General features: G+C 45.1%; 1 protein-coding gene across 6 annotated transcripts in view; it reads left to right on the plus strand.

Moving 5' to 3' along the window:
- The window catches only part of HDAC5 (histone deacetylase 5), a 39,295-nt gene that overhangs the window by 15,138 nt on the left and 2,059 nt on the right, over positions 1-22,098 (plus strand). For 3 of the 6 annotated variants that reach the window (XM_074261147.1, XM_074261149.1, XM_074261145.1), the window contains 18 exons: positions 10,726-10,988; positions 12,405-12,549; positions 12,804-12,918; positions 13,345-13,475; positions 13,681-13,812; positions 13,939-14,051; positions 14,483-14,614; positions 14,919-15,141; positions 15,837-16,048; positions 16,268-16,546; positions 17,361-17,526; positions 18,192-18,325; positions 19,800-19,920; positions 20,274-20,323; positions 20,486-20,593; positions 20,934-20,989; positions 21,151-21,238; positions 21,901-22,020. In XM_074261147.1, coding sequence (XP_074117248.1) covers positions 10,726-10,988; positions 12,405-12,549; positions 12,804-12,918; positions 13,345-13,475; positions 13,681-13,812; positions 13,939-14,051; positions 14,483-14,614; positions 14,919-15,141; positions 15,837-16,048; positions 16,268-16,546; positions 17,361-17,526; positions 18,192-18,325; positions 19,800-19,920; positions 20,274-20,323; positions 20,486-20,593; positions 20,934-20,989; positions 21,151-21,238; positions 21,901-22,020 — 2,588 coding nt within the window. Of the gene's footprint in view, positions 1-10,722; positions 10,989-12,404; positions 12,550-12,803; positions 12,919-13,344; positions 13,476-13,680; positions 13,813-13,938; positions 14,052-14,482; positions 14,615-14,918; positions 15,142-15,836; positions 16,049-16,267; positions 16,547-17,360; positions 17,527-18,191; positions 18,326-19,799; positions 19,921-20,273; positions 20,324-20,485; positions 20,594-20,933; positions 20,990-21,150; positions 21,239-21,900; positions 22,021-22,098 lie in introns of all 6 variants that reach the window. The other 3 variants (XM_074261146.1, XM_074261148.1, XM_074261144.1) reach the window with 1 other exon arrangement.

Raw genomic sequence — 22,098 nt, forward strand, 5'->3', positions numbered from 1 at the left:
GTCAGATTGTTGGAGGGCCAGACTATAGTAAAAACAAAAGCTCACACTCTGTCTCCGCTCCTCAGCTCATTTGCCATAATCCAGCGGGCTGCATAAACGTCCTCTATGGCCGCATCTGGCCCGTGGGCTGTAATTTGAGAACCCCTGCTCTAAAGCTCTCTGTTCTAGAAGTAGCCCTCTGAGAGACCATTCCCCATTGCAGGTAAAGGGGCTGACCAGATAGATGAGTTTGGTCTAGGGCAGTTCGCTCTGATGTCTTTGCTGCTGTGTCTTCCTTCCCTTGCCACCAAGAGAGTGGCAGCCAAGCCAGATACCTCTCAAAGTTCCCTTCTCTCAGCCTGTCCTGGGGCATTTAAAAGGTCTGATCTTATGCATTTCTAAACCCTCAGTTTCCTAGAAAATCCCCATAGCATTGGACCTGTTTCCCTTCTCCTTGAAGTTGCCTGTTCTTACCCAATCCCATATTCCTAGTTCTGGTACCTTACTCCATTTCTCTTGGCCTCTTAAAAGTGTGGTCCATGTGTTGGCAGTCGGGAGGTGTGAGTCACCTCAGCAACCCAGGGAGAGGGTTAAGAATGTTCCCCCTGCAAGGCTCTGGTGTTGTTGCTGTGACGTGGGCTGGGGACGGATATAGGACTGGAGCTTGTTTTTTTTTTTTTTTTAATGGACTCTGGAATGTAAACAGATGTTTCAAATAGAAACGCTTTAACCTTCAAGTTTGAAAAAAAGACTCCACTCCAGATAAACATGGGTCTGCAAGAGCCTGGTATTCTCTTTCCTCTCCCACCAAGGCCCCTTTCCTTTCCCCCTCCTCCCAGATACCCTGATGTGCCTCCAGACATGAGGAAAAGGCCTGATTTGAAAGAGGCTGGAGTTTATCCCAATAAACTCTTCAGGATTTTCCCTTCTTTGCCCCTTTGGAACAATAGCTGGTTCTGTCACCCCAGGTTTTTTAGAACTGAGTAGCTGTTAGCTTCCCCTCTAGGCAGCAGGACTTTTGGTTCTAGCTTACCAACTTTGTAGGCTTTTTTGCTTGCTTGTTCTATCAAAGAAAGAGGGATCATTTCTGATTTGAGTCTCAGGTAAAAGGGGAAGGCAGATAGTGGTAAGCAGCCCTTCCCAGTATATAGCCAGAATGGAGTGGAGGGAGAAAGAAAACTTGAAAGTGCTGGCTGAAAGTCCGATGGACTTTCTGCTACTCCTTTTTGGGGCATGACATCCTAGTTATAGTCTGTGGACTGTGTCAGGACAAAGAATTTGTACCCACAAGCAAGGTTTCAAAATTGCCCACAGCAGATGTTTCCCTCTTCCCCCCACCATTACCATTAGGGAAATTATAAGTGCAATTTAACCTTTTAAAATAGTATACACATTGCTGTCCTCCAGAGGCTTTAAGCCTTCACCTTCGTTTACATGACTTGTCAATAAATAAATGTCTGTGTACCATAGAAAGAAGACTTTTTACAGCACTAGGATATGTACATTTAGAAACACTTCATATGTTGGTACCTTTTGTTGTTCTATCCCTGTCTATTCTAGTTGGCCATTTTGCCAGTCCTACTTCTACTAATGTCTTTGTCTAATGACTTTGTGCGACTGGACAGAGACATCTCTATGGCTCACAACAGGTAATTTTATCATTATGGCAATCATTGATCTGAGCCTGAAGTTCCTAGTATGTTCACATCTTAGTTTGGACAGTGGGATCAGCTATCACCAAGAGAGTCAACCTAGAGCAGTGGGGTCAGCTTAAGATCTGAGAATTGCATGTTGCTTCTGAGGTCTAACCCAAACCCACATTGGGTTTGGAGTCTCTTCTCCTCTGTGGCTCTCAGTTTCTCCCTCTGTACTGGATGGGGGATGGGGAATACTAGTCCTCTTGATTTTGAGGAATATTGACATGATAAATGTATCATAAAAGGGAACTGGTGGTATTAAAATGCAGGTGTTTATGAAAGTGTATTGTGGCCTTATGAAGAAAGAAGGCATGACATGGCAGTACCTTTTCTCCAGGGTTCAAGTATGAATTCCACTTATCCTTATTGAATGAATATTCAGGAAGGAAAGGGTATGTGTTCATATGGGAATAAGGACCCAAGGGTTTTAGAAAACATTAGTTGTTACCTTGAAACTATCCAGTACCAAGCCACATATGTTTGGTGGTGTGCCTGTATGTGCATGTATGTGTGTGCATGTTTGAGTAGGTGGGGGAGGGAAGGAGAAAATAAGGAGAAGGGCAGGCTTAATAGATAACCTGTTAGTAGAAAGATTTTACTTTGTATTTACAAATATTCAGTCACCACTTGGGTTTGATAAAGACTTTCATCTTCTACTGGGAGCTTCTGTTCAGGGGCTCTGTCCCTGAGGTGGTGATCCAAGAAGGAAGCTGTGTACCAACACTTTACCCTCTCACTCCCAATCCCAGTAGCCTCCTTCTGTGTTTGTAGCTCTCAGCTGTTCCCTTCCTAGTTTGGCTGCTGCCAGATCGGAAATCAGATTAGTTGTGTCCACACAGCTGGAACAGCTGTCTGGTCACTAGCAGAAGATGGTGGGGGCAGCCTAGGGTCGAAATGCTGGCAATGTGGAGTAGGCAGGTTGGTGGGGGTGGGGAGTGGAAATAAAGATTGAAAAGATCATTCCACTAAGGGGATGATGTAAACAGTTCTAATGGGTAGCATTAGTGGAACTGGATAGTCCTAAAGTGCATTGGGTTAAAATACAATGAGGGCTCAGGGAAAGTGATTTTTTTGCTGTCTTTATAGGAGGATAGGGAGAGAACAGTGTAACTTCAACTCAGAGGTAGGTAGCATTCTCAAGGCTTGGCTTATTGGAGGGCTATAATAGGTATCTGGAAACAAGAAGTATTAAGCAGCAAGGGGAAACGGAAATAGGGGGTTCATTCTAGGTAGCTGGGTAAGGTTTAGCCAGTATTAGCATAACTAGTTGTGGCTTGGGATTGTGATGGAGATGACTTTTGATCCCCTTGTATAGGGAGTAATTTTTAATGATATAGCTATAAACTTATAGTGGTTAATGATCCTTTAATATCTGGGTCTAGGCTTTAAACTAATAATTATTATAATTTATATAGATTTATAATTATATAACTCTTTAGGTTTATATAGCTTTCTTCACAACAACCCTGTGAAGTAGGTAATTTAAGTGTTATTATCCCCATTTTACAGATGGGGAAACTTGAGACCCAGAGTAGTTAGATGAGTCACCCATCATCACAACTAATGTTGAGCTAGGATGCAAACTGAAGTGTTCTGATTACATGTTGAACACTTTCCCCATTATACTATGATGCCCGTTAATCTTTATGTTTTAAGTGTTTTTTGGCTGGGAGAGGGAAGGTGACCCTTAAATTGTGGTTCTCTTGTTCATAGTATATTCTATTCCAAATTGGGAAACTATGTTCTCTGCTTCTTTATTCCCTCCTCTCAGATTTTCCTCCAGCCTAGTCTTTTCCTTCTCTCTGAGCTCCAGCTCCATTTGATTGGGAGCTGCCTGAATTCTTCTGAATTTACTTTCTTATTTGGGATTCCTGCATCCTTAAAGCTAAAACCTTTCTCTTTCTTCCCTTGCACTGGAAAATACTTTCATCATTTTATGCTTTAGATTAATTTTACTTAACTCTTTGCTGGAGAAAAGGGAGGCTCTAGGTTCTTTTCATTGATATATGAGGAGCATTTGTGATCCAGCTGTTACAAGGGTACGGTGGGATGGTCCCAGAGCACCTGTTTTAGAATCCTAATTGTCACTACCTGCATGACTGCAGGCATGACTCCTTGATCTTTTCTAACTGAGTCTTGTTTTCTTCATCTGGAAGATGGATCAGGTGTTCTTCTAGCTCTATAAGAATTGATTGCAGTAGGATCAAGTGAGATTGCTAGGGATGTCATAGAGGAATAAGTGAGGAATCAGTGCCGTAATAGGGAGCCAAACAGTGATACCAGAGAAGCTGTTCATTCTTCTGTTGAAGCAGCTGAAGATAAGGGAGATCTGCACTAGTTTGAGCTGGTGAGGGAAGGGAAAGGAACAGTCCTAAAGGAAGGAAGGAAGGAGGATTGGTGCTTTAGAGGAAGAGGCAGGACTTTTGAGAACAGCTTCTTTCCTTGCTTTGCTCTCAGCCCTTTTTTCTCTGATCCCTAAGATCTATCCGATGGAAATCGACCCAGATTGCAGTAAAACTTCTTGATCCTTGTTTACTCAGGGTGCCACACACACACACACACACACACACACACACAGACTCTTCTTCCCTTAAGAAAACTGAAACACACAATGGAGAAAATAATTTTACTCTAAAGGGGATGGTTTGGTGTTTTTGTTTTTTTTTTTTTAAATCACCTAGAGAATTCAAACCAGTGTTCATTTCTCCCTTCCAACCTTCCTCAATTCAGGGAAGGACCATACTTCTAATTTTTCAGACAGTTGAGGCAGCTAGTGCCACACTGCTTGGATGCTGCTGCCACTTCAGCCTGGCAAGAGAAACTTAGGAAATTACTACTTGTTGAGGCCCTTTTTTTGGCTTGTTGCCAGTTCCCTTTCCCTTGAAGATTCCCATCTCCTTGTGTGAGCTCATGCAAAAGAGGCCTGTCTCTCTTTAGCCAGGTTGCCCCTGTCTTAACCTGGTGTGGGGTAAGATGGAGCCCTTTTAGTTTAGTGTGTCATGGTGGAGAATATCCTGCATCAAGAAGTAGAAAGTAGTGATTTCACAGTGCTGGAGGACCCAGGTAGAAATACTGGCTCATTTGTTGTCCAGCTGTGAATGTGGATAGGTTGCTTATATCTGAGCTTCAGCATTTTCATATGTAAAATAAAGGATCTAAACTAGATAATCTTTAAGATTCCCTTTAAATGTAATTAAGTCATCAGTCAGGTAGTTAGCAGTTGTGTATCAGAAATTGGAGAGGTGTTGGAGATACAGACAAAAATCAAAACAGATCTATGGGCTAAACTCTGTATATACACAGGACAAACCAGGACAACCATGTCATGCTCTATCCCGCATTCTAGTTCTCTATCATTACCCCACTATGTGATTACTGAAGTCACATATCTTTTTCTGGATCTCAGTTTCCTCATCTGTAAATAAAAGATCTCAGAGGTTCCCCTCGCCAGCTGTAAGATTCTACGTGTCCTTTCAAGTAAATAAAGATCTAGTAGTTATTGCCAAGGGCTTCATTTTTTGGTTTGTAGTTTTTCAGACACTAAAAAATAGTTTTTTATGTTTTTATTACCCTGTTCTCTGCTTCCCTCTAGTGCTTACACTTCCCAATCCTCCCTGTATCCTAGTCCCATTAACTCCAAGCTTTTGTGGCTGCTAGCTCCTTAGAACTGGGTATTTTTAGAACCAGGTGCTAAGCTGATTAATGCTTCCAGACTGACCCCTTGTTCTATGCCAGTCCACTCCCTGGGCTGCTTCTGGCCAATAATGGGTCATAAGGTTTCCAGGGCTGATGGTGACATATCCTGAAAGAGGATCTAGGGACCAGGATGCCTTGGTTTATTGTGTTTATAGAGAAAAGAGAAGGCTTTGGCCTTGCTTAGGCAGAGGTCCTTTTTGGATAGTATTTCTCATACTCCATGGCTCTCTGCCTATCTGGCCTTTGTATTCTTTTCCCTGAACAACTCCTTTAACCACACAAACCTGTAACAAAATTCTATTAATATTGACTGAGACCAAAGAAATGGCCATCTGTCAGAGCCTTCCTCTTTTTGTGAGTTGTTGCCTTTTTTTTATAGCTTCATTTCTGATTCCCTCAGAATTTCAAGCATCAAAAAAATGGTAGGGATCTCCTCTTTGGAGTAATGAATCTTTGGAGATGAAGCAAGTAGGTTGGAAGTCCTGAGTTTAGGGAGGTGGGAATTGTTCAATGGGTGCTGCCAGTGTCTCTTAATGATTTGTTTGTGGCAGGCTTCTGAGGCTACGCTTTTGCATTATCTCTCACTGGCCAGTCATCTACTAAGTTCTGTTGATTCTACTTCCAGGATTTCTCTTGTATCTGTCTCATGCTCCTTTCTGTTCCTGTTGTCATTATCCTAGAAACCACACTTGTCATCTCTTATATGGGCTATTATATTACAGAGGATAGAATGCTGGTTCTGGAATTAGCAAATTCTGAGATTGACTCCTATCTCAGACACTAGCTGTGTGAGTGGGAAAAGGCTTTCCCACTTAGTTTCCTCTTTTGTAAAATGGGCGATAATAACTTCCATCTCACAGGATAAGGACCAAATGAGGTAAGAGATGCCAAGCACTTTTTGAACTTTAAAGTGCTATATGTTAGCTATTAATCTTTTTGGTCTGCCATTGGAAGCCCTTCGTCATCTGGCTTCAACATCCCTTTGCCTTGTGTCATATTATTCTTTGTATACTTTATGCTGCAGCCCTGTTAGTAACTTTTCCCTGATTTCAGCCTTCTATCCTCCGACTCCATTCATTTGCACGTAGTGCTCCCCCTATCTGTCTTCTCCCAGACCTGGCTTTATGTGCTGGCCTTCTATTAAGATTTTACTCATTTTTTCCCCCACCTCTCTACCCATAGTTAGAAGTGTTTTCTCTCTCCTGTCTTTTTGGTCCCAGGTTGATCTCAAATGCTCAGTTATTTTCTAGCTTGTACTTACTTATTTGTCTCATAATTTTCTGCTAAGCTACAAGTTCCTTGAGAGCAGAGATTATGCCTTATTTTATTTTATCTTTGTTTTTCAAAGGCCCACCATCACAGTGTCTTCCACATATTAGGCATTTATTAAATATTTTTTGAATTGGGGGACTCGGCAAAGTCAGAGAGAGTGAGTGGGGATTATTGGGGTGTGAAAGGTCCAGGTAACTATCAGGCCCAGGTTGGGGGAAGCACCCTTTATCTTGCCTTCTCTATAAGGCAGTGGTCCTCAAACTTTTAAAATAGGGGGCCAGTTCACTGTCCCTCAGACTGTGGGAGGGCCGGACTATAGTAAAAACAAAAGCTCACACTCTGGCTCCGCCCCTCAGCCCATTTGCCATAACTGAAGGGCCACATAAATGTGTCCCCAGTGGCATCTGGCCCATGGACCATAGTTTGAGAACCTCTGCTGGATACCACTGATGGTAGAAGTGTTAGAGCAGCTTCTACTACTTAGTTCCTCTTGGGGAAAAGGGTCAGAGTCCTTGGGAGGAAAAGAGAGACTATAGGAGCAAAAGCAAAATGGGTCAAAAGTTAACTGTGTTCTTTCCCTTGTTATTGTCTTCCTTTCTCTGAGGGGACTTGGAGGAGAAAGAACTAAGAGGAAAAGAATTTGAACACAGGCTATTTGGGGCCTTTTGTTTCCCTTTTTCTGAGCAGAGTAAGCAGAGTCTTGAAGCCAGACTGTCTCTTGGATCTATCCCACATCTGATTCCTGTAAGCCCTCTGCTCTCTTCTTTTTAGTTGTGAATCTGGCCATAGTAGAGAACAGTGATTTTACTCACACCCTAGTTTCCTTTCTTGAGAGCTCTCTGAGCTCTTTTTTCATTACTGTGTGGGTAATAGGGTAAAAGGCTCCCCTTCTCTGGTAAGACACACCCACTTCCCCTCTGAGACTTCTTTGCTTTAGTAGCAATTACTGCCATCTCCTTTGCTTTTATAATAGATTGGGCAGAGGTTATAGACATTGGGTGACTGGCTTGGGGTTAAGGTGAGTAGGGAGCTAGGTTTCGTGTCTAATGGGCATTATAAATTTTTTCTGTCTCCTTTTCCTCTGATTCTACTGCCTAAGTAGGGCAGAATGCTCCCCAGAAAGTAGGCTCCAGAGCCATTTCCATTTCTTCTGGGCTATGCTAGGTAGCTTGACAGGTGTTCACATAGCTAGGAAAGGGAGATACTTTCTTATGGTTGAATTTTTTTGTTTCTTTGTCCATAGGAGTCTGGCTTCTGGAGTTCTCCCGTCCCTTCATTTCCTGTTTATTTTAGAACATGGCTTTGTGTGGAAGCTTGGGTCAGCCACTGTGTCTTGCATATGAATTGAGGCCTTTTGCCTCCTTAGTTAAGCCTGGGGAAGAGACTTCTCTTCCACTATTCCCTAATACGCTGTCCTTCACATCAGTCAGCTCAGGGGTTTGGGCAATTGGGACTTGGCATTTCCACATTCCTTGCCCTTCTCTATGCACTCACTCCTTTGTGAAACATCCAGTATGGGTGTTATGTGGTGAGTAGCAGCTTGAATCTATGTCCTACCTACCCTTGGGCAGTGCAAGACATTCAGAAGAACAGAGAGGCTCTGACTTGGACTAGGAGTCTGGAGGAGGCAGAGTTCCTTCTCTGAGTTGGCTCTGGCTTTGCCAAGAGCTTGAAGGGACCAAGGAAAGTCTATAGGTTAGTCCTGCCACCCCTTCTCAACCACTCATTTATAGAGTTGGGAGCAGTAAGTAAGACAGTCTCTGTTGATGAGCTCTGGAGTTTAATAGAGATCATATCAAGCAGTGCCAAGGAAGACTGGGTTTGGTGGTGTTGGTTTGTGGATGAGAAGAAAAAGAATGATGGAGAGTGAGGAGGAAGGGGAAAAAGAGACCACCAGAGAGAGGAGACAGAGAGAGGAGAGAGACAGAGACAAAAAGAGAGAGACAGACACACACACAGAGAATTTGTAACTCCACCCTCTTAGCTACATCTGGCCTTTACTGCAGATGTGGCTCTTGAGTTGTGGCCACAAAGTCGTCAGTATGGCGGCCACTAAGGAATGTGCCCATTGGGGGAGAGAGTAAATTGGAAGCTGGTCATAGAGTTCTCTGTCAATCTCCTCTGGAGAGTGAAAAGCCCCAGGCTGCAGAGCATGGCTGCTGAGTGGGATGGGGGAGGGAGACCTTCTCTGGGTTCTGACGGGATATGGTACTCAGCCACTCTACCATTCCTCGGTTTCTGCTCTGGTTTAGTCACCATTTCTACTTTTGTCTTAGTTAAAGAGAGACTAGAATATGGAATGGAGGAGTGGACACTGATTATGGGGGGATCAGACATCGGAGTACATCTATGTAGCCTTGGTCTTTTGTTTCCTACTGTGCTTTGGGAAAGTCACCCTAGTTCCTGCCTCCTTTCCTCAGTGGGGAAGAGAAATCCAGTCTATTAAAGTGCTTTGAGACCTCTGGAGAAAGGAGCCAGATAAAAAAATCCTGGCTGGACATCCTTCCCTGTTGTCTGGAAGAGGAGGGTTCTAAGAGTATAGACTGGATTTGGCGGGAGTGTGTATGTGTGTGCGTGCGTGCGTGCGTGCGTGTGCGCGTGCCCGAGCGTGTGTGAGTGACACAGAGAGAGAGAAAAAGTTTGCACGTATACATGTGTACACCTGCCTGCCCATTCCCCATCCATGTTCTCATAATTCCCAAGGCACTAGATGTAGATGAAACAGTAATTCTAGGACTGTGTGAAGTGGATGAAAGGAGGTCATAACCCTTCTCTGGTAGGACTACTGGAACTATCTCTCTCTCCTGGACCCACTACTAATTGTAGGGCTCTGTCCTGACATTTATTAAGTGGGCTCTCCTAGCTCCTCCTTCCATTTCCCCCATTTCCTCCTCCTTCATGGCTGGGTGTCTGTTCTCTAGTTCCACCTTTCCTCTGCCATCCTGTCTCATTCCTTTTCCTTCTTTGCATTTCCTCCCACCTTCCTTCTTCTGCCTTCCCTTCCATTCTTTCACCCTCCTTCCACCCCCCTAGCCCTTCTTTCTTTTTCTCTCTCTCTGCACAGCTGCTGTTTGGCTCACTCTATATATAGCGGCATTTTCAGGGTAATTACAATAAAACTGTTGAAAGGAGATAATCCAGCAAAGGAAGCAGACTTTGGCTCCCAAGCTCAGCCCTCCCCTTCTAGACAGGCGCAGCTCAGTGCCATTGCACTCCCCATTACCTCTAGTTCTGTTCTTCCCTGTACTCATCTTACTTTGTAACTCTGGAATCTTTGTAAGAAGGGGGTCTTCTTCCTCATTTATTTAGTTTCCCTATCTGTGTGCTTCTCCTACTCTTCCTACTTTGGCTTAATCCTAGGTGGCTCACATACAGAGGGAAATGGGACATTATGGTTATGAAGGGTCTCCATGGGCCAGTAGGTTGAGGTTTATATGACTCCTCAGTCTTAGCCTTCTCCCCAGAGGGTGATGCTGGAGAGCCCACACTGATGAAATAATGCCAGACTGCTTTTGGTGATTTGGATATGCCACTGGCCTTGCCTGATCCTTTAGAGTGTGTGTTTCAGATCAATTCAGAGTATTTCTCTTAAGATCCTGGGATCTTTGGGAAAAGAGGGTCCATAAATGAACTTTTCCTTTTTTAGTCTCTTTCTTTTTCAATAGGATACAAAGGTCAACCCAGAGGAAAGGAAAACAAACCACTATTGTAGCACTCTGGAGATATAAGGAGACTTAAAGAATGCCTGGTCTCACCCCCTTCCATGAAGTAGGGTTCACCAGTATCTGTCGGTAGCGATAGGCTGAGAAAACTCATTGACTGATTATTATAAGCTATAAGGAAACAGTCTTGTCAACAATCCCTTCGTTTTATAGAAGGAGAAGTGGAGGCCAAGAGCAGGGAACTGACCTGACTGAAATCACACAACTATTCCAATCTGGGTCCTGACTCTGAATTCCATGTTTTTCCCACTATACTGGCTGAATAGGAGCTGGGTTATCATCCATGGTCTGGGCCTGGAGTTGCTGAGCCATCACACACCTGTTTCTTTTTTCTCCTCTTCTCCCCTTCCCCTAAGCAGTGGAGGTGAAACCAGTGCTGTGTGGGGCCATGCCAGGCTCTGTTGGGGGTGGCAGGGGCGGAGGCAGCCCTAGTCCAACAGAGCTTCGGGGAGTGGGCCCCGCCGCCATCGACCCTGTGCTGCGAGAGCAGCAGTTACAGCAAGAGCTCCTGGCCCTCAAGCAGCAGCAGCAGCTTCAAAAGCAACTACTCTTTGCTGAGTTCCAGAAGCAGCATGATCACCTGACCCGGCAGCATGAGGTCCAGCTGCAGAAGCATCTTAAGGTGAGAACCTCCTTTCTGTTGCCTGCTGGATGGCTACTTCCCAGAGCCTGCAGGTTAAGCTGTGGCTCTGGCTTGGCTGTGATGGTTTCTACTTTGGATCCTAGGTCTCACTGAACCTCTTCATCAGCTCCTGGGAGTATTAGCTCCTCTTGGAAAAAAGGCCTGGAGCCTTGCCTTTAGCCCAAAGGACTTTATTGAACCTTTGCTTTCTACATCTGCCTGATCCCTGAACTAGACGCTCAACCTTTTGGACTGTCCTGACCCCTGAGCCTGCTTGGCTCTGGATTCTGAGACATGCCACATTTGATCCCTAGTACCTTACTCTCTCTTGCTGTTGCCACTATGGTGCTTTAGGCCGGCAGCTCTTCTCTTGGTCCTTTCTATGCCTCTTCTCTCCAGACTCCATACTGTGGCAGGGGATTTTCTAGGGTTAATTTTCTAGGACCAGTTGCCATAGCAGCAGGCAGTGTTGCATGGTGGTTAGAGAATTGTCCTTGGATTCAGGCGATGTGGCTTCCAGTCTTGCTTTGGACATGCACTGGCTGGGCCATTCTGGGAGCGCCCAGACTACTCCCCTTCACTGGCAGAGCAGGTGCAAGCCTGTGTTTGTCTACCAGCAAGTCCTAGTCAGCTCAAGACACAGTTACCACTGAATGCCTGCTTTTCATTGGTGAAAGGAGTTCCACATCAGGAATTCCCTATGCGAATGAAATCGTAGGTTCTACCAAAAAAAACCAAAAAACAAACAAACAAAAAAAAAACCTTTACAAGGGCAAAGAGAGTGTGCACCAGTGCTGCTGTTGAAAAGTTCTGAAGCCTGCTCATGCCCCGAGCCCATAGTCTCTGTGGAACTACAGTAATGTGCCCCCTTGTGGTCCCTTTGGAAATGACATCATCTGCCTGGGAAGACTCCTCCTCTCTTTGAGGGTTTGGCCTGCTGGGCTTGGAGAGCCACAGACTCCTTAGCCTTTCAAAGAGCCTATTTTCTTGGTGTATTTCTTGGATGTTCCATTGATCACTGGCTAGCTTTTCCTCTGCTGACCAAGCAAAAAACAAGGAAGTAGGGGACATGTGTCTTGACAATCAGAATAATTAAAATCCAACACACAGATTACCCCCCAAACTCACAAAAGATGTTCCCTTTCCTTACAGTGGGAGAGGAAATTGTGCTTCTCTGAGACTGTCTCTTTACTTTCTGCTCCATTCTCTTCTTGAGATTTGAGTCCTTTCTCTCTTATCTCCTTTTCTCTTGCCTTTTATTCTTTCATGATCAAGGTTCTTTCTGGATCCTAAAGTCAAACAATTGGGATCAGAGTGAAGGCCTGTAGCCTGTGGTTTTCTGTCCAGTCCCTTGTTTAACTTTTTCTGGTCTTCTCTACTCTTTTTAGCTGATGTAATGCCCTCTCCCCTCTATAGCAGCAGCAGGAGATGCTGGCTGCCAAGAGGCAGCAGGAACTGGAGCAGCAGCGTAAGCGGGAGCAGCAGCGGCAAGAAGAGCTGGAGAAGCAGAGGCTCGAACAGCAGCTGCTCATCTTGAGAAACAAAGAGAAAAGCAAAGAGAGTGAGGGTCCCCTTCCTAGTGCCCCTGGTCTCTTGGCTCCATCACCTGTTTCCTTCTAGACCTACCTGCTAGGCACCCTTGCTTTTCCATCTCATTTAGACATTGCCTGTGGTATTCATGTGTGTCTTGGCTCCTTTGTTCTGTACTGAGTCCAGTCTTAGAACCCACAGAGGGAGTGGGGTCAAGGTAGCCATTTTTGGGATGCCTTGGTCTTAATGGCTGATGATAGCTGCCACCTCTCTCCTGTCCTTCAGGTGCCATTGCTAGCACTGAGGTAAAACTGAAGCTCCAAGAGTTTCTCTTGAGCAAATCGAAGGAGCCAACACCAGGCGGTCTCAACCATTCCCTCCCGCAGCACCCCAAATGCTGGTAGGTGATAGTAGCAGAGGCATGTATCATGGAGGGGTGAAGTGTGTATGTGTATGTGTGCAAACAAATAGAACAGATGTTTCACAGACATATTCTCTCATTCAGATAATTGTGAAAAAGGGGAATCTTTCTACTCAGCTATGGAACTATGTTAATCTTATGTTAACCTGAGCTTTTTTGGATTTGGTTCTGCATAATGTCCTTAAGAGGTACAGTTTTAGTGCAGTTGTTTGGAATATTTTCTTCAGCTAAGACTTGAGGCAGAGGCTAAGGTTCTGTTCTTTTAGTTTGAGGGCTTCCTGTTGGTGGGATTTCTCTTATTTATATTCATTTCAGGGTTTTCCACATAAAGATTGACAATGGACTTGACTAATGATTCACTGATTCTGTCTCTTTTCTCCCTAATTCTTTCCTTTTCCTCTCTAGGGGAGCCCATCATGCTTCATTGGACCAGAGTTCCCCTCCCCAGAGTGGTCCCCCTGGGACACCCCCTTCCTATAAGCTTCCTCTGCTTGGGCCCTATGATAGCCGGGATGATTTTCCACTTCGGAAAACAGGTAAGCTTAATCCATTCCTACCTTTGAATCTGTAGGTTCTACATTAGCTGACAGTGCTCAGTGTCTGGAAATAGTAGTCCTAGAGAGAATCAGGGATATTGCTAGAAACCACAATTACCACAGCTTCATCACCTGCTTGAAATTCTATTGGGAGAGTCACAGTCTCATTGAGACAAGCATCTAAGCCATGTTCTCTTTCCCACAGCCTCAGAACCCAATTTGAAGGTGCGTTCCAGGCTAAAGCAGAAGGTGGCTGAACGAAGGAGCAGCCCCCTCCTTCGAAGAAAGGACGGGACTGTCATCAGCACCTTTAAGAAGAGAGCTATCGAGATCACAGGTGCCTAGGGGCTGGTGGAGGCTGGAGGGTATCTCTGTCTCCACAAGGGGCCAGTGGAGGCTGGAGCCTGGGACTGCTGGTGGGGGTGAACACAGGTCACAGGGTGATACCTGTGTCCTTGTGCAGTGTCATCTGTGTGTAACAGTGCCCCAGGCTCCGGCCCCAGTTCCCCCAACAGCTCCAATAGCACCATTGCTGAGAACGGCTTCACTGGCTCCGTCCCTAACATCCCCACTGAGGTATGAGCCACCCAGACAGATGAGGTGGGAAAAATTGCCCAAAGTAGGATGAACTAGTCCCTATAATGGTAGGCCATTGAGCAAAGTCTCCAGTAAGCAAACCAGTCCTTGTCCTTGTTTTCCCTTTTAAAAAGTACAGAACATAACGGTCCCTTTTCCTTTTTCTACCCAGGCAAATGTTCAGCTATCCTCTGGGATAGGGAGTTCCTCTCCTTTCTTTTCTATTAAAAGACTCGATCCCCTTGTCCCTACAGTAGTGGGGGGTCCTCCTAGCTAGATCACTAAGCTGCCTTTTGCCTCTTACTAGCACCTCAGTTTTTTCATGAAATGTCCTGTCCTATGATTGCTGCCTCAGTTAGCTAGATTTTCTCCCTCTCCTTACCTTTATTATTTATTATCATGCTTATTTTTCTTCTCTGACTGCCTTCCAGATGCTCCCTCAGCACCGTACCCTTACTTTGGACAGTTCCCCTAACCAGTTCAGTCTCTATACGTCCCCTTCTCTGCCCAACATTTCCTTAGGACTACAGGCTACAGTGACAGTTACCAATTCGCATCTCACTGTGAGTATGGACTGCGGATACCTCACCTTATCTGGTCAGGAATCCCCCAAGGCTATTCTCCATCAGTCATAGTGATGAGGGTTTTTGGTGCTATACTCCTTGGACTTTAGATTCACAGTGAACTGAGACCTGGACATCAGTCCACAAGGGGCTTCACAGAGGTTCAGACAGTGTGGGGAACCAAGGGGGCGTTTGGGGTGGAGTTAGAAATGGGGATGGCAGCTGGGATTTAGGTGGTGTTGGGAGAAGATAGGGTCCAAAGATGTGGAGTTAGCTCCTCACCCTCCTGGCCTCCCCACACCAGGCCCCCCAGAAGCTGTCAACGCAGCAGGAGGCAGAGAGACAGGCCATCCAGTCCCTTCGGCAGGGAGGGGCACTGACGGGCAAGTTCATGAGTACGTCCTCGATCCCAGGTTGTCTACTGGGTGTGGCGCTGGAGGGCGACGTCAACCCCCATGGGCACGCCTCTCTGCTGCAGCACGTGCTGCTCCTGGAGCAGGCCCGGCAGCAGAGCACCCTTATAGCTGGTGAGCCATGGAAACCAGAACCAGCATGAATTGGTTCCTTTTCTCAGGGTGGGAATGAAGCCGGTGGGGAAAACAGAGAGCCAGGATGTGGTGGCTGATTTTCTGGCTCTTGTCACAGCTTATAACTCGCTGGAGTCATTCTCTCTAGAAATATTTATAGCACTGATAGGAGACATTGTGCTTATAATGGGTATTTGGAATATATTTTAAGGAATACGTATTCTTCCTTTCTTCTCAATCTTTTGAGGTCAACTCAGTGTCTACCTTCAGGGAGCTCTTACTCTGATGGAAAGGGCCTTCTTCCTGTTCTTATGAGCTTTGCAGTATGACTTGAGAGATGCCATATTGAAGAAACGATAGAAATTTATGGAATCAATAGAAATATAAATTTATAAAAGTGAAGGGAGGGAAGGAGGTGTATTACAGATTGGACTAGTGATTTTACAATGGACAAGTTAGACAAGCCATTAATTGAAAGTTGATTCGAATTTTGCATTAAGTTCATATGGTGGGAAGGGAGTTGGTGCTGAGGGAGCATCTGGAAGGCAGTTAGGGAAGAAAAATAAGCATGATAATAAATAATAAAGGTAAGGAGAGGGAGAAAATCTAGTTCTTTTGGAACAGCTTCCTTTATGTGGAGTGGTGACTTAGAGAAGGTCCCTAGGAACTGATGCCAGCTTTCTCTCCCTGAGCAGTGCCACTCCATGGCCAGTCCCCACTGGTGACTGGCGAACGCATTGCCGCCAACATGCGGACGGTAGGCAAGCTGCCCCGACATCGCCCACTGAGCCGAACACAATCCTCCCCATTGCCACAGAGCCCCCAGGCCCTGCAGCAGCTTGTGATGCAGCAGCAGCACCAGCAGTTTTTGGAAAAGCAGAAGCAACAGCAGTTGCAGCTAGGCAAGGTGGGTTTGAGAAAAGGAAAAGATAAGTAACTGGCAGCAAGGCGAGCCCCCCTAGGTGGAGTCCAGAATTTGTGGTGCCCAGAGGGCAAAGAGACAGAATGTGGTGCTGTCTCTTGGTCCATCTGCTTTCCCTCCCTTCTTTTGTGCCTTTCTTGGAGACATGTATCTCAGGAACCAGCAGAAAATGGACAACCAACTTTTCCATCTGCCCACTCCTAGATCCTCACCAAAACAGGAGAGTTACCTCGGCAGCCCACTACACACCCTGAGGAGACAGAAGAAGAGCTTACAGAGCATCAGGAAGGGCTGCTAGGAGAGAGAGCCCTGCCTGTGCTTGGGGATGGCTCCACAGAAAGCGAAAGCCCACAAGAAGATCTGGAGGAGGAGGAAGAAGAGGAGGAAGAGGAGGATGACTGCATTCAGGTCAAGGATGAAGGCAGTGAAATTGGCTTAGATGAGAGTCCTTTATTAGAAGAGTCCAGTGGGGACTACAAGCAGGTGACCCCCTTCTCCTTACTTATTGTGTACATCATGACTTTCCCCTCCTGTAGTCTGGTGGTCTGCTGCCATTATCCAGCCTTCAGCTTTTCAGAAGTGTGGAAAGTTAGATTTATTATATATTTTCAAAGGGATAAAGGGGAGTGAGAAAGGACTTAGTGGATCATTTATTTTCATTTGTTAGCCAGTCTCCTTGATTTGATCTGTGTGTGTCCTCGTGACTGTCTGGCTTCCTACATGTCTCTGACTCCCTAGCTGCCTGTACTCGTGTCTGTCAGCACGTGGCTGTGTGTGTCTCTCTGCGTATGTTCTTGCGTCTGTCCCTGTGTGTGCATGCTTGTGTGTGTACACGCCCACTCTTACTACTACTTGTCTTGCATTGTGGGCTTCATTCATTGCGGACTGCAGCAGAGCTGCTTCATCTGACTGACTCATCCCGCCCCCTCAGTGCCAGATCCTTTCCCCCCTCCTTTCTTCTTACCTCAATGCTATTCCCCTAGCATGACTCATCACCCCCAATCCTCCCCTCCCTGCCCCCCAAGAGGCAATGGCATAGGCAGAAGCATCTCCCATGCCAAGGATGAGTGGGGGTGGGGGGGTGGTAACCAAGGCAAAACCTAGACTTGGAGAATTTTCCTTGCTTCCTAGCCCCTTCTAAAATTGCATTTCACTGCATCGGGTTTCTTGGATTCAGACCAGAGGTTTTTTACATACCCCTGTTTGTCATTCTGTAAGATTGATAGAGGAAAAATTACCTTCCCTACTGCAGCCTTCCTTTTTCAGGCTCATCCACTCTTTCCTTGTTCCTCATTAGGTGTTCACAGATGCTCAGCAGCTGCAGTCCCTGCAAGTCTACCAGGCTCCTCTCAGCTTGGCTTCTGTGCCCCATCAGGCTCTGGGCCGAACCCAGTCTTCACCTGCTGCCCCTCTAGGCATGAAGAGTGCCCCTGAACTGCCCACCAAACATCTTTTTACTACAGGTAAGCTCTAACCCCCACCAGATAGATTCTTCTACTTTCATGTTGAAGGCAAAGAATCCACAGATCTGTGAAGGACATATTCCTGCTTCTGGTGTGAGGAGAAATAATCCTTGGATCTTATCCAAGGGGACTGTACCTAGGGAAAAAAAAAGATCCTGCTCAACAGCTGTATATTATTGAGCTTTACATAGTACCCTTCCATCTCTGCTAAGGCAATGAGAAGACTTTTGAGTTTTGAGTCCAGAGACCTGTTTTCTAGTTTTTGCTGAATGATTTAGGTCTTTAGTTACTTTGCCATTTTGGGCTTCAGTTTCTTCCTCTGTAAAATGAGATGGAACTGGGTGTCCCTTCCAGCTCTGGCTGTTATGGTAACAAGGACTCTGTTTCATACTCATTCTCTCTTACATCAGAATCCTTCAGGTATAGGTAAGGGAAATGACATGAACATCTAGATTTCCTTAGCTCATCAGGAACCCCTTTTTTCCCTAGTTAAAACCTTTCTTTACCATGTTTCCCCTAAAACTTATCCCCCTTCCTCTATTCTTCTTCCTTGGAAAAATGAGAGGCCACCCTATGGTAGCTCCAGGTAGTCAAGTTGGCAGGTCATATTATGAGAGGATCAGGAACAAAGGCCATAAAACTCAGTAGCTTTTTCTGTTTTCTAGGAGTAGTTTATGACACATTCATGCTGAAGCACCAATGCATGTGTGGGAATACCCATATCCATCCTGAACATGCAGGCCGTATCCAGAGCATTTGGTCTAGGCTGCAAGAGACAGGTCTGCTCAGCAAATGTGAGGTAAGAGTATATCTTAGGTACTGAGTTTTTCCCATATTTGAGGCTCCAGTGTCCTTCCTTGTTCTTTCCCTGGGGATCCAGTCTGCCATTTTGTTTTCTCTTAAACACTGTCCCTACTGATCCAGCCATTCTGGAGAGCAGTTTGGAACTATGCCAGAAGGGCTATAAAACTGGAAATACCCTTTGATCCAGCAGGCTCACTACTGGATCTGTATCTCAAAGAAATCAGAAAGAGGAAAAAGGACCCCCATGTGTAAAAATGTTTATAGCAGCTCTTTTTTGTGGTGGCAACTGAGTGGATGGTTCAGTAAATTATGTTACATAAAAGTAATGGAATATTGTGGTTCTATAAGAAATGATGAACAAGCTAATTGTAGAAAGGCCTGGAAAGATTTACATGAACTGATGCTGAATGAAGTGAGCACAACCAGGAATACTTTGTATACAATAACAACAAGAATGTGTGTTGATCAACTATGAAAGGCTTGATTCTTCTCAGTGGTTCAGGGATCTAAAGCAATCCCAATAGACTTTGGACAGAAAATGCTATCTTCCTCCAGAAAAAGAACTAAGGAGATTGACTGTAAATCAACACATACTATGCTCCCTTATTTTTTGTGTTTTTTTTTAACTCTCCCATGGTTTTTCCCTTTTGCTCTGATTTTTCTCTCCCAACATAATTCATAAAACAAAGTGTATAAAAATAAATAGATTTTTCTCTCCCAACATAATTCATAAAACAAAGTGTATAAAAATAAATAGATTTTTAAAAAATGATGAGCAGGTTGATTTAAGTCTGGAAAGATTTAAATGAGCTAATGTCAAGCAAAGTAAGAAAGACCAGGAAAACATTATATATAGCAACAGCAAGATTATATGATGATCACCTGTGATAGACTTAACTCTTCTCAGCAATTCAGTTATCCAAGGCATTTCTGAAAAACTTTGGATGAAAAATGCCATCCTCCTCCAGAGAAAGAATCACGGCACCTGAATACAGATTGAAACAATAGTATTTGCATCTCTCTTTTTTTTTTTTTTTTTTTTTTTTTTTTTTTTTTTTTAATTTTTCTTTCTCATGGTTTTTCCTTTTTGTTCTGATTTTTCTCCTTTACATGACTCATAATGAAAATATGTTTAAAATGAGTGTACATGTCAAAGCTAAAAAAAAAAAAAAAAATTAAATTAAAAACACAACACTTCTCTGTCCCTAACCCCCAGGAATAATTCCTTTTTTATCTATCTTTTTATGAATCCAAATCTTGATCCCTTTCATAGCCTCATCTGTTAAGTGGGACATGGGTGCTTAGGCTCTTGTGACAGCACATCATTTCTGTGGTCTTCAATCTCTAGGCAGCATGGATTGGGGATATCCTCTTTCTGGAACTGTGGAAAAGGAGATTGTTGGGATGGGAGAGAGAAAGGAAGAGTATAACACTCTCTCCGTTTATTCTTCTTGTCTTCTATTATCTAGCGAATTCGGGGGCGTAAGGCTACACTGGATGAAATTCAGACAGTACACTCTGAGCACCACACCCTGCTCTATGGGACCAGCCCCCTCAACAGACAGAAGCTTGACAGCAAGAAGCTGCTGGGTGAGTGCAAGAAGCTCTTGGTACCATGTTGACTCTTTCTAGATGGGGGTCATTTTTCAGTCCCATCTCCTCTTACTATAGGACAGAAGAGTGGCTAGGGGGATTGGTGTCCTGAAGTGCTCCTAATGGGGTCTGACCAATCTGCAGAGGTAGAAAAAGATAGAGATCATAGAGATCAAAGAGAATTTGTTTCCACGGATGTAACAGGTGTTCCAGTCAAAAAGCTCAGCTCCTCTTCCACCATCCTTTTTTCCTTTTCTGCTATCTGGTCAAGCTAAAGGAACTTTGCCCCTTTGCTTGGGTACATTCATAGTATTCCTACATGGTCTAGAACAGTTCTTTTTCTTCCACAGGCCCAATCAGCCAGAAGATGTATGCAGTGCTACCCTGTGGGGGAATAGGGGTAAGTAGGCTACAGAATTCCTTGGGATTATGGGAACTAACTGTCTTTCATTCTCTGCTTCTTTTTCTTATCACATTTCTTCTCCAAGCCTGCTATATGTCTGTGTTTTCTGTACTGACCCCCATGGGAGGCTTCCTGATGCCCTTATTCCCCTCTCCCCAGGTGGACAGTGACACAGTGTGGAATGAGATGCATTCTTCTAGTGCTGTGCGCATGGCTGTAGGCTGCCTGGTGGAGCTGGCCTTCAAGGTAGCTTCAGGGGAACTCAAGGTAAGTGGAGGTTAGTGAGTAGGGGAGGGAACTGCTGCTAGTGGTGCTTCCTGGGTTCTGTCCTTTACTCTTAGGACTGTAGGGTTCTATAAGGAAGCTAGACAAGATTCTGCCTGTCTTCTTCCTGACATCTTAGGGCTTTTCATTCAGGAGGGAAGGACTGGTGGTCCCAAAAAACAGAAAGAAAAGGAAAGGAACCAGACAGGCTTTGAGGAAACAGGGGGCTTTTGATTGTCTGATTGTTTTTTCTAAACCTGGTCTCAGCATCTCTTTGGTCCTCCTCCTTGCTTTTTTTTTTTCTTTGTCATGTTTGTCTCATGTCTCTCTTTCCCTTCTGCAGAATGGATTTGCCATTATCCGGCCTCCTGGACACCATGCTGAGGAATCCACAGCCATGTGAGTATCTTACCCTGTCACCAGAAGGGGGGAATTCTGCTAAGCCAAACCTCGGGCCTCTTCATTCCCCTGACTCTTACCCTTTTCAAAACTGAGACCTGGCCACACATGTTTAAGCTAACTAACTCCATATTCTCTTTTACCCTTGCATTGCTTCCCAGGGGATTTTGCTTCTTCAACTCTGTGGCCATCACAGCCAAACTCCTCCAACAGAAGCTGAGTGTGGGCAAGGTCCTCATTGTGGACTGGGTGAGGAGGAGTGAGGAAGGGGCAGAGCAGGGTGGGAGGGGAAGAGAACCGCCTTATAGAAAGTGCATCCTCCATGAAGTTAGGAGGGATAAATGGATGAGGGTAGGGGTGGGAGAGAAACTCTCCCTGTCAGTCAAGGAGTTGAGTTCCTTCACTTCCCTAGCTGTATCCTATCCATATACTTGACTTGGGGTAGGAACTATACCTGTTCTGGTCCAACCTGATGGGATACTGGTCTGAAAACTCTCTAAGCTTTCAGTCAGTAGCTTCCTTCATTCTCTTATTCCCCTATCTCTTACCTAGTGATTTGAGAAGTCTTCCTTGATGTCTTGTCTTGAATCCCTCCTGCTGCAGTGTCAGTTCATTTCCTCATCATCTGTCATCAGTTGGGATGAAGAATAATAGGTTCCTTTCCTCTACGTCAAAGTCCTTTAGGTCATCCTGCTCTCAACCCCCACCTTGTTTCAGACTGAATCATCCCATTGGATTTAACATTAGGACCTGAACACTTGTAATATATACTAGGATCTCTGGAGACCAGTCTGGGGTGGTAGGCCCTTCCCTGGGAATTCCTTCTGCAGTGGGAGGATTTGGGGCTTTTTGCATATCATGCGAGGTGGCTTGCTCTTCTCCTTGACTCTCCCTTCTTCTCTTCTCCCCAGGATATTCACCATGGCAATGGCACCCAGCAGGCCTTCTATAGTGACCCCTCCGTACTTTATATCTCCTTGCATCGTTATGACAATGGGAACTTTTTCCCAGGCAGTGGTGCCCCTGAGGAGGTGAGGATCCTCAGTTTCAGGAAGAAGTCCTTGCCAAGGGTGGCACAGTGAATAACAAAGCAGGAGACGGGCTGAGCC

This window comes from Sminthopsis crassicaudata, chromosome 4, assembly GCF_048593235.1.
Source record: "Sminthopsis crassicaudata isolate SCR6 chromosome 4, ASM4859323v1, whole genome shotgun sequence".
Taxonomy (NCBI): domain Eukaryota; kingdom Metazoa; phylum Chordata; class Mammalia; order Dasyuromorphia; family Dasyuridae; genus Sminthopsis; species Sminthopsis crassicaudata.